Source organism: Pinus tabuliformis, chromosome 9, assembly GCF_031772625.1.
Source record: "Pinus tabuliformis cultivar Carrire ecotype Pingquan chromosome 9, CPIR1, whole genome shotgun sequence".
Classification (NCBI taxonomy): domain Eukaryota; kingdom Viridiplantae; phylum Streptophyta; class Pinopsida; order Pinales; family Pinaceae; genus Pinus; species Pinus tabuliformis.
In genome coordinates this window covers 1292583522-1292600078 of record NC_142307.1, presented here as the reverse complement: position 1 = coordinate 1292600078, position 16557 = coordinate 1292583522, and the positions used below count along the sequence as shown (strand labels likewise).

The following is a 16557-nucleotide window of genomic DNA, read 5'->3' as shown; positions in this document are numbered from 1 at the left end:
GTTACATATTTCAACACTCCCTCTTAACTAGGGAGGTATTCATAATCCATACAAGGTGCTTAGACATTCTCAATCTGAAGAATTCTCATAAGAAGAGTTGGAATGATAAGCCATCTGTTTAGCATTATACCAACCATCATTGTCACATTGCAAGGCCTTGACTAACAACTCTATCTCTCCACAAGATCATAGCACAATGTTGGCAAGACCAATGACTGACAGTGACCATCATCATTATCTCTCAAGGTACATACCCCACCTGGGTGTTCACAGGGTATGTCCTTTCAGGACTATTCTTATCTTGGATTCCCTACCACATCCTCAAAGAGCAGTGGATGCTAGAAGCTTACCCAATCCTCCATTATTTCTTCACAATATGAATACAAGAATGATGTGTCTATCTCTCCCTCTTAATCAGGGAAAATATACCATTTGAATAAAAAGGAATGTACACAAGCTCCCTCTTAACCAGGGACTTGCTTCCAACAACTTTCTGCTTTTGGTGGAGATCATGGGACCTTTAGCTGCTTGAAGAGATCCTCCTTCTAATGTCATGAATTTCATCTTTATCATTATGGAGCCTTCATCTTTTGGGACTTCTTCGTAGGGAATCGGCCTTCCATCACTTTCCTTCACAACCATGCCGTCATGTCATCATTTTCTTCATCGGAAAGTGATCTTCTAATCCACATCCGACTTTTCTTCATACAACTGCCTCTTCCAAGATATGTTTCCTTTAGAATTTTTCATCCAACTACATGAGGGCTAGTTGTAGGTGACATTTGCAACTCTCTTTCAGTAGCCATGTATCAACCCAACCAGATGTTGTTCAAAAATAAAAAATGAACATCAAATCAAAGTTACCTTTTGTAATGGCCTTTCATCATGACATCTGCTTCTTGCAACATACGACATAGTCATAGACATATCTCCGAGATTTCCAATGTTAAGGATCTTCTTTCTTTTCAGACCTTATCAAGGTCTTCATACCTTTCCCATGGAGATATCATACCAAATTCTTCTAGTCATCGGATGTTGATTCCTTATGTGATCATAGTTGCATCTCTCACGATCTCTTCTTTCTTTCTTCACATATTGCTTCCTAGGAACTCCCATCCATAGTTCCTTCATCTTTTCCAAACACCTCATATTCCATATGAGGTAATATTATGTTGATTTCATCTAGTCAATATGTGAACCATGCCTTCATGCATATTTCCAAAGGAGGAGATCCCTTTTATTTGATCATGCTCATGAGATAGAGCATTTACCCATGTAACCATATGACGATATGACTCTATTAAATACATGCATACATACCTCTTTCCTTCTTTTGGTCATCTAGGCTTCCTTCAGCAACTTCCTTTCCTTGATTGAGAGTACTTCAACCATCTCGACATGCTGCACTCCTTTGTGACCATGCCATCATCCTTCTAAACAATGAATCCCGTAGAAGGTGGAATTCTTAGCTAGACGCTTGCTTCCTCCAAGAGAGGCGAACCTTCTAATGAAGATTCCAACAAAGGATCTAAATTATCCTCATCCGGAAGAAGCTCCTTTTTCATGATGATGATGATTGATGAATTCTTTCTATCATGCTAGAGGAATTTCTTTCAAACATAAGCACTACACATGATTTCAACGAGGTTGCCAAGAGCTACTTCCTTTATATGATGATTGTTTCATCCATGTAGACTTCTACTTCAGCTATTCTTTCAAACTTTTCTAGTGATATCATGAGCTCTTGCTTCGACGATATGCTTCTAGTATGATGCCATCTTCTACTAAGATGCATCTCGTCATAATGCTTCTCATCTTGACTTCCATGGTGGAGGCCTTTCACCTCCCACTTCTCCTTGCTATGTATTGGAGAAACCCTAATAGTGAAGATCTATCCATTTGGATTTCTTCTCATTAGGTTCATCCACTTCTTCAATGATATGAACCTCATTTCTTTCTTTCCTTTTGTTGTCCTTCTTGAATTTTGGACAATCTCTCTTGTAGTGCCCATATTCTTGATAGCCATAGCATTGGATCTTTAACATATTCTTCTTCTTTTTCTGAGGACCAAACTTCCCAAACTTTCCTTTTCTCTTAGCCATGGCAGCGAATGTTTGAATTTGTTCATTTGATCCCACGTCACCATTTGGCTTCAACCTAGTTTCTTCAATCTTACATAATGGGTAGCTTCCTTCTTTCTGTAGATGCTTGATGTAAAGTTGCCCCATTCCTTTGGTAGTGCATTGAGCACTATGGTGGTCAATTCTTTATCGGACATTATTTCTCCCAATTTTTGTAGTTGGTCTCTTATTTCTGATACCCTCATAAAGTATGAGGCTATTCCATCTTCCTTTGATATCTTCATCTTTTAGAGTTCTTGTCTTAATGATATCACTTCTCCAACAGTACTTATGGAGAATAATTCTACTAGCTTCTCATATATTTCTTTTGATGTCTCCAACTTTGATACATAGGGTATGAGGGGATCTTTGATGGATTCTATAAGGATCCTTTGAGCCATCACTTCCCCTTTCTTGTACTTTGCAAGAACTTGAGATTTTTCCTTTGGATGTTTAGTGATTGAACCCTTAACATGATTAATGATGTCATTTTTTATGAGGATCAAATTTGTCCTCTTCTTCCATGCAAGAAAGTTTGATGACCCAACCAAATTGTTGCTTTCCTTGCAAAATGAAGTCATTTTGATAGCAGATTCAGTCATATATATAAAAGTACTTACTTATCAAGTGAAGATGCTTCTTGATGACAATATCTTCATCTTGATATTTTTCTTGATGATGTTGATAGAAGACGTCTTCTTGATGAAGATGTCTTGCTTCAAAAGTGATACTTGACTTAAGAAGAGGGAGATCACCTTGATTCCTTGATGATGATGGCAAAACTTCTTCTTGCTTCTCTTGGATGTAGAGACTTAAAGATGCTTCAATTTGTAGTCCTTTCTTTGAGTAGAGGTAGGGTCTTTGAGGTCTCCTTCTTCTCGAGGTGATGATTGTGCGAGGTTCCCAAGAATGCTTCAAGTGTAGAATCCTTCTCTAAACAAACTAGGGTTTTGAGGTCTTCTTTAGTAACTTCCTTCAAGATGATGTTGTTATCTTTGTTCTTGTGGTGCCTTTGAGATGAGTGGTCCTTTTTGATGATTGATGCTCTTGATGATCTTCTAGTGCTTTGACCCTTGAGTCTCCTTCTTTAAGCTGCCTTTCCTTGTTTTGTCACCTTACCTCTGATACCGTGTTGAGAAATCTAGGGCAGCTAGATTATGTGATTTCTCTTACTTTGATAATTGCTTGTGATGTATTTTTGCTTATCTTGATTAGATTATTTTTCACCTTAATTATTATTGTGTTCTTTTCATCAAACAACTACCAAACCATAAAGAATAGTGAGACAAGAGGACACAAGATATAGGTGATCAGCCAGGGCCAAAACCTCTCCACTTGAGAGGAAAACCCACAAGAATTTTTCTCTTCTTATAGAATATTCAATTGATGAATTCCAAGACCTATGACCCTTGACCAAGACCCTCCAAGACCAAGTCCCTTGATGAGCTTTCTTTCTAGCAGTTCCTCAACAACTCTTGTAATTTCAACCTCCAGCAAATTCTTCTGCACAACAAATTCTTTTGCAACTTCGACTAACAAATTCTACTGCAACTTCGACCTCTCCTGCAGATTTACATCTTCGACCTAGCTACAGCTTCACAACTTCAATGCATCTTCACTGATTCGATGCAACTTCAGAATTTTGTCTTGCCCAATAACTATAGAAACCCTAACAAAAGGAGAGAGAGAGAGAGAGAGGCCCAAACTTCGATCTTGTTCTTGTTCTTCTTCTTCTCCATCCTTTTCCAGCTGCTATATTGAGGAGATCGAAATTGCTTGAGAGTGTATCCAAATGAGGTTGAGGTCCTTCTTATATATAGGCTTTTGAGGGGTACAGATTTCTATCTTTAGGCCGACTTGTCCCTTTATGTAGACCTACCTGATCTTTGCGCCATGACAAGGTCTTGGAGGGTCTTTTGACTTTACTTTGACTCAATAAATTTTTCCTTTACAATATGTAACATGCCCAAATAGGTCTTCAATACATGACAATGACTCAATTGACTTTATGACAAACCTAGAAGCACTCTATGGGTGCTTGACCTATAAAATAAATCCCTTGAGCATAAAACCCATTCCTCACGAACAACAATAATGAATTTATTTTTCTTTTCACATTAAATACATAAAATCATGATTACATATGTCATTATGAAGACCAAACCTAGTTACATATTTCAACAAGAAGGGATTTCAAGTGTTGGGAAGTGAATTTGTCCAAGTCCTACTAATGCTATGTAATTAATCATAATGTTAAATTCTTAAAGTTTTACTTAATTTTTTAACATTACCTTTAATTGTTTTAGGATGCTTGAGAGTGGTTCTAACCTCATCGAACTTCATATGGAGAAAGTAGAATTTTAGATCCCACTCAAAATCCAACAAACTTAACAATCTCAAGATTTCAGAATTTGGGGGATTCCAATGTTTCCATTCGATTCTGTCATGTAGTAGGGTATGGAACTAGAATTTAATCAAGAGCATCGGTTAGAACCACTCTCAAGCATCCTAAAACAATTAAAGGTAATGCTAAAAAATTAAATAAAACTTTAAGAATTTAACATTATGATTAATTACATAGCATTAGTAGGACTTGGACAAATTCACTTCCCAATTGAAGTAATTTTCTCACAGCTCAAAAGGTCTCGGTGTGTAGATCAATGTCAAGGGTGTGGATGCAAGTTCCACACACTCCAACCCCAAAAATGTCATTTGATGCCTCAAAATGGCTCTAGAAGGTTCTATACCCCAATTTTTCAAACTAGAACCTGCGATTGAAATAGGCCATATCTGAAAATTCCTTAGTCATAATCACTAGATATTATTCTCCTAATTGTTAGCAATTTAATTGTTTATGGGAATTAACGAATAACTCACAATTGCATTATTGACCATAAAATGTTGCAGAAAATAAACTAGAACATTGATGTTCACACAATAAAAATCAACATAATATTTTTGGATTAATGTCCCTAGAAAAACCTCGTAGGGAAAACTAGTGCAGTAGATGAGGATTTATTTTTTTACTATGCAACAAAATTATGAGTATAATAATTTGGATGCCCAGTGTGCAATCCTCCAGCAAATGTACTGGTAAAATAATTGGGAGAGAATTTTCGCCCTCTGAAAATGAACTGGCGCTCCACTGGCCTACTCACACTGCCTAAGGAAATGCGCACTTTTGGCCTGAAATTAATTCACACTGCCTGCTAGCTGGCTCCTGGTGAGCCATCCTACCTCCCACCGCCTCTAGAAAATTTCGCTCTGCCTCCCGGATGATCTTTTCAGCGTTTGGCAACTGAAACGACCTCTCTGCAGAAATATTCGACCACTTTTCTCTTGCCAAACTGACACTAGAGAGATACTAGAAAACTCTCTGGAATTCTCCTCCTGATGCTCCCTCTTAATGATCCTCCTCCACTGGTTCAAATTCTTCCCTCACTGATTCACTATGCACTTGGAAAAATTCACACTGACTGGATAAATCGCTCTCCCTCTTGTTTTTATCTCCATCCCATCAACCTACTCTTATAATCTCCCACTGGAGCTTCAACGACCATGATTAGATCCCCATTAATGACTAAGATCATCTTAGACTTGATCCGAGTCACTTTTGGAAGTCTCTAAACATAAGTTGATTTCCTTAATTAACTAGCTTTCCTAAGTTACTTAGGAATTTTTAATTACTAGCTAATTAATTTAATTAAGTGTTTCACAAGCATATCTCGCGAAACCTTTTTTGGGTTTTGGAGATCTTGTGTTCCTTAGTCTCTTAGAAGCAAATTGAGACTAGAACTCCTATCTGATGCTACAAAAATTAACACTCCCTCTTAGCGAGGAAGGTGTTTTCTCCATTATAGCTTCCTTCTGGATAAACTTGCGTCGCTGATGTTTGACTGACTTCCTCCACTTCTCCAAGACCAATCTCCCTGTCATTGGAAATCCCTGTGAAGAAAACATTTTCCATCATGCTACTGCGCAAACTCTGATCTATTCACACTGTTGTTGTTACTACTTTGTTGCTACCTCTGCACTACTATTGCAATTACTGCAAGAATGAGTCTAATCTCCCCAGACTCTGAAGCGCTAGCTTCCATAGGGTTGCTCCCTCTAAAGCTAGATTCCCTTTGAGTCTAGATTTCCCTAAGGGAAATCTCTTTCCTCCCTTCTGGCAATTCACATTGTCCTCCTGAACTGGAAATTGGACTGTGTAGCTCTGTGCTGGGAAACCTATGTGGCTGGAACTACACCTGCATACTGTAACTTGAAAATTCACACTGCTTGTTTCACTACAACTAGTTCTGCAACTGTCCCACGTGTACTAATTGCAACTAACTCTGCCGAAATTGATCTGCATATGCACTGCTGCTATCACTGCAACTGTCCATTGATCACATCAGATCATGCTTCCATAGAGATACTACCTTTGAAGGTATTCTTTGTTCTCTAAAATAGACAAACTTGGTTCTCCCTAGAGCCTTCGTGAGTATATTTTCCATCTGCTATTTTGTGGAAACATATTGTAGCTGGATTGATCCACTCTGCACACAATCTCTGATGAAGTGGAATTGTATGTCTACATGTTTGACCTATCATGAAACACTAGATTCTCAGAGAGCCTGATGCAACTCTGATTGTCACAGTAGATACTGGTCGTCTCCATCTTTTGATTGAACAAACTCACTAGCAGTTTCTGAAGCCATATAGCTTCGCATGTAGCCATGCTGGCTGCCATGTACTCTGCTTCTGCAGAGTTGAGTGCCATAGACTTCTGCTTCTTGCTACACCAAGATACAACCCCTGATTAATGTTGAAGAAACACCCTGATATGCTCTTCCAATCCATTGAATTGCCTACCCAATCTGCATCTGTGAAACCACATAACCTGACACCATCACCTCGATATACCTCAACCCATACTCGATTGTGCCACGAAAATACCTCAGTATGTGCCTCGCTGCTATCTAATGCACTCTCTTCGGTCCCACCATAAACTGACTGAGAGTATAGACCGCGAAGCAGATATCTGGCCTGGTGTTGACTAGATACATGAGGGAACCGATGAGATGTTTATACAAGGTTGGGTCATGTCCTCGACCTCTGATGCATCGATCTTTCTTTAGTTCATAATCATAGGCGTGAACATAGGCCTGTAGCCCTGCATCCTGAATCTCTTCAGAATCTTTGTAGTATATCGCCCTTGACCAAGAAAGATCTCCCCGTCCTTCTGCCATACCTCTAGGCCTAGGAAGTAATGCATCAGTCCCAAATCCCTTCATGTCAAACTCTGCTGCCAAGTTCCTCTTGCAATCCTCTATGAGCCTTGATGATCCTATCAAGAAGAGATCATCCACATATAAAACTAGGATGAGTGGCTCACCCTCTACCATCAGATAGTAAAGGTTAAGATTTGCATTGCTCTTAACGAATCCCATTTGCTGCAAGTAGATGTCAATCCGACCATACCATGCCCCGTGGCCCGAGAGCCTATTTGAGCCTGTATAGTGCTCTCTTCAGTCTGCAAACATGTGTGCCCTTCTCATTTGTCGCGAAGTCCTCTGGCTGTTCAATGTATACCTCTTCCTCTATCACTCCATTCAAGAATGTTGCTTTGACATCCATCTGGTGAATCTACCATCCCATCTGCGCTGTTAGAGATATCATTGACTGGATGGAGGTGTATCTGGAAACTGGGGCGAAGGTCTCCTTATTGTCTATGCCTTCCTTTTGTGCATACCCCTTTGCCACGAACCTAGCCTTGTACTTCTCCACGCTACCATCTGTAGTGTACTTGATCTTATAGATCCACTGAGAGCCCACAACCGACCTAGCCATAGGTCTAGGCACTACCTCCCAAACATCATTTGTCATGATAGAGCTATACTCCTCTACCATGGCATCCATCCACACCTGACGTTGTGCGGTCTCCTGATAGCTGGAAGGTTCAACAACTTCTGCCACCAATGCTTGGTACTTGTCTAGTTGTCTACGTTCTCTCTTGTTCATCCTAGTAGCTCCTATGAACTCCTTTGCATCCCTCAGTGTCTGACGAACTTCTTTTCTGGTTCGACCATTAGTGGTGGGAGGATTGACCAACTCCTCATCTTGTCTCTCCTACTTCGTCTGTTGCAAACTTACAAAATCTCCTGCACCTGAGGTTGTGGTGGTATTGGTAACTGTACTAGATCCTTTTGACTATCCTTGTTGTTGTTGTTGCATCTATCTCTGTTGTGGCCCCTGCTGCTGGACCAATGGAGCTTCTGCTAGCTCACTTTGATCGCTTGTTGGCAACTCACAAGATTTCTAAAAGGCTCGGTCAACCATGAACTTCACGTCCCTTCTCACAACAATCTTCTTGCCGCTAGGAATATAGATCCTGTATGCCTTTGAGTTTCACTATACCCAACAAAGAACCCCTTCTCTGCAATCTGATCTAGTTTAATACATTTCTCATCTGGTATATGGTTGTAGGATATACTGCCAAAGGTCCTGATGTGACTCACTTCTAGCTTCTTCCCTAAGAAGACTTCTTCTAGTGTTATCTTTCCCGAATCCCAATGCCTCGTGAGGAACCCTGTTTTGGATATACATCACCATGCTTCATGCCTCTGTCCATAGGAATTTGGGCAAATCCTGGTCATACAACATAGCCTTTACTACCCCAAATATAGACATGTTCTTTCGCTCTGCTACCCCATTCTAGTGTGGATTGTACGGAGCTGTCCATTCCCTCCTTATGCCTTCCTTTGCACAAAAACCTATGAAGTTGTTGTCTGTGTACTCTCATCCGTTATCTAAGTGGAGCACTTTGATGTTCTTGCCTATCGCATTCTTTACTAGAGCCTTAAACTCTTCAAAGCAACGAAAGACCTCGCCTTTGGTCTTCAAGTAGATCCAGGTTTTCCTAGAATAGTCATTGATGAAGGTGACGAAGTACTCATACCCTTTGAGAGATCTAGTGGACATAGGGCCACTAATATCTAAGTGTATAAGCTATAACACACCTTCTGATCTATTATCACTTCTTAGGAATGTTTCCTTAGCTTATTTCCCAAGTATGCACCCCCTACACACATCATTGTGTTCCATACTTACTTTTGGAACACTTGTCACTGTCTCCCCGAGCATCTTAAGTGCTCCATGTGAAAATTCCTACATTGAAGGAACCCTTACTACAACAAATCTGAATCTACTTCACCTACTTGATTTTTAATATACATTAACCAAGTTATTCTTCTGAATACTGAAGCAAATTAATTCTGTAGCCTACACTAATTAACTATTTGATCTCATGAAATAGAAAACAAAGCAAAGAACAAGATACACAGGACACACTTATTTTTGGACACAATAGTCCCCGGAAAAACCCAATGCGGGAAAACCAGTGCAGAAGCTCTGAGAGTTTATTATTATGCAGGAGAAATATTTGAATACAAATCTAGGATGCTCATCTAGCAATCCTTTACAAAGAAAATACTGGCGGAAAATCTGAGTGAGTTTTACCTCACTTCACCCGGCAGGATTCTGGTTGATCCAGCACAAGACTGGCTAAACCCGACTATTTCTGCATTGGCTCTGCGTCACCTTCTCTACCCTTTGATTCAGCTCTCCTTGTAGTTCCGACAGTTCCTGACAGTTTTGACAGTTCTAGATTCTGCGTGACAAACAACTTTTCTGCGTCGGCTCTCCCGGCGACTACACTTCCTCTGCGTCAGCTCTCCCGGCTACTGCACTTCCTCTGCGTCACCTCTCCCGACAGTTTCGGTAGTTTCGGCTGTTCCGACAATTCTAGATTCTGCGTGACAAGCAACTTTTCTGCACCAGCTCTCCCGGCCACTGGATTGCCTCTTTGCAAGCTCTCTACGCCTCTTTGTTCTCTATTTTCCGAAAAGTCCTTCTCCCGGATTCTCTCTGCCCCTCAACTGCAAGATCCCCCTAATTGATTTTCTTCTTGAGAACTTCTCACCTTAGATAATCGATTTCATCAATCTCTTTGTGTATTTCCAAATGAACCCCAAGCCTCCATTTTATACTTTTCCTGTTGAGTCTTCGACGGTCGAGATTAAGTCTCTAATCAATGGCTAAGATTAAAACATGACTTGATCTGCCTTCTAGATCATTCTCACCCATATTTTGAATAATACCCATTAATATTTAAATTTCCCTAAGTTTATACTTAGGGACTCCATTAAAAATATTAATTATTTTAATAAAATACAATCCGGGTGGAATTCACCAAACAGTTTTTGGGTTCTTTAGAACTCACGTGCCTTAGCCTCTCCACCAATTTTCAAGGCTAGAGCACTTCCACCAATTCTCAAGGCTAGAGCACTTCTGATGCTACCAAAAACTAACACTCCCTCTTAGTGAGGAAAGTGCTCTAGCAACAATGTCCACCTGCATGCTGCTCTGTTTCTGAAGCACCTCCTTCTTGCACTGTTGTTGCCACCAACACTGTGTTGCTGCCCATGACATTGCCACTGTCAGTGCTGCATCTGTACTACAACGCCCTCTCAAACATTGCATCTGGTATGCTGCTAGCACTGCCACTGGTAACACTGCATTCATACTGCAAGTCAATTGCTGAGAGAAGCAACTGAAAAACGTCCAAAATTAACTAAACTTAACTGTGTTCACCATAATACAATGAATGTTGGAGTTTGACTGTTGCTGACCCTCTGAATCTTTTGCTTTATTGTTGACTTCTGCACTGTGTCATTTGCACGGCTGCCAACTTTGCTCTGCGTTGATCAGTCTCTAGTCCCAAGCCATTGCATTTGTCCTCCAAACAATCCACTGCATCATTTGACACTAAGTACATCTCGCTACTACTGAATCTTGGGCTCTCGTAGCAAGGAATTGATCTAAGAGGTGGACTCCTCAAGGATCCGGCCCTCATGTAGTCCTCCGACTACAACTCAATATCGCCCCATCTCCCTCCTGGAGACGCGTGGGCACTCATGGAAAACTCATCCTTGTCAATTTTGCTGAAGCAGCTTAGGATCATGTTTCTCATCCTTGTTCTTTTCCTTCAAAGGACACTGGGATGCATAGTGGCCCAACTCGCCACAACTGAAACATTTCACCTTCGAAATGTCCTTCTTTCGCTTCGGCTTTTGTTGTCCCTTTGATGCTAGAGCTGCGTTCTCCTTCTCCTCCTTCGTCTTTGTGCCACTACCACCGCTGCCACTGAGGTTGACCTTCACTAGGTTCCTCCTTAACTCCTCCTGTTGAAGAGGCGCCCACATCTCCTCCCATGAAGTTAGTTTTTCTTTGCCCAATATGCTTTGGACAAAAACTTGCCATTTATCCGAGACTCCATTCAAAGCTATCCTCACCATCGTGGTTGGTCCACTGCAGCAAGTTGGTCTCTAGTGTCCTGAAGACGTTGAAGATAGAGGTTCACCCCTTCTCCTTTCTGCATCAAGGTCCTCTGCAACTTCTGTTCTAAATACATGTTCCACTATTCGGAAGAGCCTTCATAGAGAGAAGACGAGGCTTCCCACATCTCCCAAGCTGTATCCTTGCCCTGCAAGTGTGAGACCACATGATCTCGAACTCCATCGAGAATGAGCCTCTTTGCCTTCCCTTGCTCGACTTTGTATTTTTTCTTTTGATCGTAGTTTTTTTGACGTAGGCCTCGAGATCATATTCGTCCAGAACAACTAAGATTTCGGTCTTCCATATGACATAGTTGGAAGCACCTTCCAACCTGTCCTCATCACTGAGCTGATGCGATGCCATCTCACCCAACTGTTGAATCGACTCCTCTAGTCACTACTTAGCACTACTCAGCAAGTGAGAAATTCGAACTTTCTGGCGAAAAGTTCTCTAAGGAGAAAATTCCTCTTCTACGTGTCTTTGTTCTTTTCCAGCGGATTTCTGCCCTGACAAAAACTGCGACCTTTAAGCACTGCGCTGAGGCTCTGCGTCACTCCCTCAACCTATGCAGACTCATGAACTGGAAATCGTACCTCTCTGCCATCTCACTCAGAGAGAGATCTCCTTGAATATGCTTCCGGCAAGGACTGTGCAATCCCTTCAAGGGGATTCGAATTGTTGCCAAGTGCATCTTTCGGCCTCACTGCTTAGCACTAGATTTGCTCTTCCTGTTTCAAAATCAATGGTCTAATACCAAGTGAAAATTCCTACACTGAAAGAACCCCTACTGTAGCAAATTTGAATCTACTTCACGTACTTGATTTTTAATATACATTAACCAAGTTATTCTTCTGAATACTGAAGAAAATTACTTCTGCGGCCTACACTAATTAAATATTTGATCTCATGAAACAGAAAACAGAGCAAAAAAGAAGATACATAGGACACACTTATTTTTGGACACAATAGTCCCTGGAAATACCCAATGCGGGAAAACCGGTGCAGCAGCTGAGAGGGTTTATTATTATGCAAGAGAAATATCTGAATACAAATCTAGGATGCTCATCTAGCAATCCTTTACAGAGAAAATACGGGCGGAAAATATGAGTGAGTTTTACCTCACTTCACCCGACAGAATTCCGGCTGATCTGGCACAAGACTGGCTAACCCCGGCTATTTCTACACTGGCTCTGCATCACCTTCTTTGCCCTCTGCGTCAACTCTCCCGACTGTTCCGATAGTTCTTGGCAGTTCCTGACAGTTTCAGCTGTTCCTGCAGCTTTGGATTTTGCGTGGCAGACAACTTTTCTGCGTCAGCTTTCTCGGTTACTACACTGCCTGTGCGTCACCTCTCTCGGCTGTTCCAGTAGTTCCCGACACTTCCGGCAGTTCCTGACAGTTTTGGCTATTCCAACAGTTCTGGATTCTACGTGACAAGCAACTTTTCTGCATCATCTCTCCCAGCTACTGCGCTGCCTCTCTGCAAGCTCTCTCCGCCTCTCTATTTTGTATTTTCTGGAAATTCTTTCTCCTGGATTCTGTCTACCCCTCAGCTGCAAGGTCTCCCCAATTGATTTTCCTTCTAAGAACTTCTCATCTCAGAAAATCGATTTCCTCAATCTCTCTGTGTGTATTTCCAAATGAACCCCAAGCCTCCATTTTATATTTTTCCTGTTGAGTCTTCAACGGCCAAGATTAAGTCTCTAATCAACGGCTAAGATTAAAACATGACTTTATCTGCCTTCTAGATCATTCTCACCCATATTTTGATTAATACCCATTAACATTTTAATTTCCCCAAGTTTAGACTTAAGAACTCCATTAAAAATATTAATTATTTTAATAAAATACAATACGGGTGGAATTTCACCAAATGGTTTATGGGTTCTTTAGAACTCATGTCTTAGCCTCTCCACCAATTTTCAAGGCTGGAGCACTTCCGATGCTACCAAAAACTAACACTCCATGGTGTAGATGTCCCATTCTCCTATGCCATAGTTCATTCACTCTGCTTCTCGGATGATCTTTCCGGCTTCCAACAACTGAAATGACCTCTCTCCAACAACTCACATTGGGGTTGGTTGTACAGCCCTTTGTAGAAATATTCGACCTCCTCTCTCCTGCCAAACTGGCACTAGAGAGATATTGGAAAAATCTCCAAAATTCTCCTCCTGTTGCTCCCTCCTATTGATGCTTCTCCATAGGCTCAAATTCTCCCCTCACTGAATCAATGTGAATTGGGAAATTTGCATTGTCTGGATAAATCGCTCTCTCTCTTGTTTTTCTCTCCATCCCATCGACCTGCTCTTATAATCTCTCGCTAGGGCTTCAACGACTATGATTAGATCACCATCAATGACTAAGATTATCTTAAACTTGATCCAAGTCACTTTTGGAAGTCTCTAAAGCATAAGTCAATTTCCTTAATTAATTAGCTTTAATTAACCAATTTTCCTAAGTTAGTCTTAGCGAATTTTTAATCACTGACTAATTAATTTAATTAAGATGTTTCACAAGCTTATCTTGAGAAACATTTTCTGGGTTTTGGAGATTTTGTGTTCCTTAGTCTCTTAGACACAAAACGATAGTAGAACACTTGTCAGATGCTACAAAAATTAATACCCTACATGCCAATTCCTCCAATTTTTCCACCCAGAATGTCCCAAGATAGATTACAAATTATATGATGATCCAATCCAGATCATATGCTTTGGATAGGCCCACTTTAATTACCATCAAGCTTTTGTTCTCGACTTTGATTGAATAAAGTGTTTCTTGAACTATCCCAACTTTCTCATGAATCTGTCTTCCCTCTAAAATCTCAAACTGCTCTTCAGAGAATTGTTTCGATAATACACTTTTCAATCTCCTAGCACTTACCTTGTGCACTCTGACACTCTGGAGAAAGCTATCTGAGCTAAACAGCAAAAAATCTAACAGGTCAGTTAGACATATTTGACTAAGTCTCCCTCGATACATTTACATCTGGTAGTTGAGGTAGGTGATATATACAAAATATAAAATTACAGATTTAAGACATTGTTGGCTAAGCCAACTATGAACAAGTCTCATCACTGGTGGCTTTCTCCACTAGTTGAAATACTTCATAGATCATTTTTAAGACCTTACAAAATGGATTCGAATATGTATCTTATGCTACAAGTATCTGTTCAGTTGTGCACATGACTGGATCGACATTTAACTTTGAAATATGAAGACGTTGTTTTCAAATAAATTCAGATATGAATCGATTTTTAGAGGAGTCTTTCAAGGATAGTTCATGGGACAATACCAACAATTTAAGTATTACAGGTCTCAGATAAATTCTGGCCAATATGGAGGCTAGTTTAAAAGCCTTAATCAAACTTTGTTTTAAGTATGTGTGATCTATATGATTTGGACATATATTAGGTCATACATAGAGTATTTAAAATTGTGATGCAAAACATTGCTGTGTTATGGCTTCGTAGACTTGGCTTGCTTTTTCCAGAGAGTGCATCTGTTTATCATCTGATTGTGCATATTCAGGTTAGTAATCATAGGTTATATTTCGAGCCCTTTGACGGCTTGTTCCATTTCTTTTGTGAGGCTCAATAATAGAACTGTTCTTTTCGGTGTGCAGTCATTACCAGAATTCATATTTGCAAATGAAGCAGCTTTAGATATGCTGGAGACTACATCTGGAGGTTTACATGACCTGAGGTGGGATCAGACTCTAGATGAAACAGAAAAGAAAAATGCTTATTCAGATATTACCAAAGTTATGCAGCAGGTAAGAAACCGCCTATTTTGAATTTTGGCTTTAAAATCTTCTGCTATAAATGCTGGATCTAGAAAATATCATGAATATGATCGTATAAACTGAAAGCATTATTCGCTCTTGAATGCAGGGATTTGCATACCTCCCAGCTGGAATTCGCCTTTCAAGTATGGGTCGACCCGTTGCTTACGAGAGAGCGATGGCATGGAGTGTAGCCAATGACAATGAAAGCATGCCATGTGTTGCTTTCATGTTCGTCAATTGGTCATTTTGATTCAGTTTTATAGGAACTGTTACAGACCCTTCTCAGTAATGGCCACTCCATATATATTGCCAGATTGTTAATACTTTTTGCATGAGTAGCTTGGTTTCTGACATAAAAAACCATCATAAACGTGGTACTTATAATGAATATAGTTTACTGGACAAATTCCATAGCTAAAAAGGTGGTTGTTCGAGCCAATTCCCAATGATTTAACAAGTATTTTGTGCTGCTTTTTCTATTTTAGATTTGTGTTTGGATTTCAGGATTTTCTTTGTTTTGTAATTCAAGGAACCAATCTAGATTTCTATTGCTATCATGGTAAATGTGAGCAATCGTGCACCATATAAATTGCTTGACACATCACTCAAACAGACTGACAAAATCAGCCATGGGATTCTACCGTATTTCAATTTTGTGTGAAACAACCGTTGTTTAATTAAAAAAAAAAAAAAAAAAATCAAATACCAAGGGGAAGATCCGTATCATGTGTCCAGGGTCCTCTAACCCAGCGTATCTTCATGCGGGGTTAAGTTGGCTTCATTGAGCATGCCCAGCCTTTAATATATAATGATCATTACCGTTTATGGATGGGAACTAACAAAGGTGATAGAAGTAAAGTTTCCAGTTTCAAGCCCTTTGGTACAATATACTTCAAATGCTGTTCAAGAGCCTGAGTTATCGATTCATCGACATGTCTGCCTGTATGTGTCCCTGTTCTATAAGAGGCTGGACTTAGAGAGTCTATGCAGAGTCCAGATTATAGAGTGCAGCATTAGATGTGGTGTAATTTTTGCAATACATTTGAATACGCTGCTCTCAATCTTGACAGTGCCCATATCTTGCAAGGTCTTCTGTAGATTGCAGGTATGTTGCAACCAAAAAATCTTTGGAAGGAACCCTTTAGGCAGCAGAGTGTGGCGACTAGCTAATGGGTCGACACAATAAATCAAACTACATAGAGTTAAAAAGGCAAAGATCCAGTTATAATTGTAGCCATAATTGCCCACTGCTATAAGTATGCATTAATTTTC

The 16557-nt window shown here is 40.2% G+C and overlaps 1 protein-coding gene across 1 annotated transcript in view; it reads left to right on the top strand.

Annotated features, from left to right (window-relative positions):
- LOC149153294 (homeobox-leucine zipper protein HOX32-like) overlaps positions 1-15706 on the top strand; it is a 218600-nt gene extending 202894 nt beyond the window's left edge. Inside the window, exons 18-19 of the mRNA XM_089439722.1 lie at positions 15124-15273; positions 15392-15706. Of these exons, the coding sequence (XP_089295848.1) occupies positions 15124-15273; positions 15392-15535 (294 nt within the window). The 3' untranslated portion in view covers positions 15536-15706. The remainder of the gene's footprint in view (positions 1-15123; positions 15274-15391) is intronic.
- Positions 15707-16557: the final 851 nt, after the last annotated feature.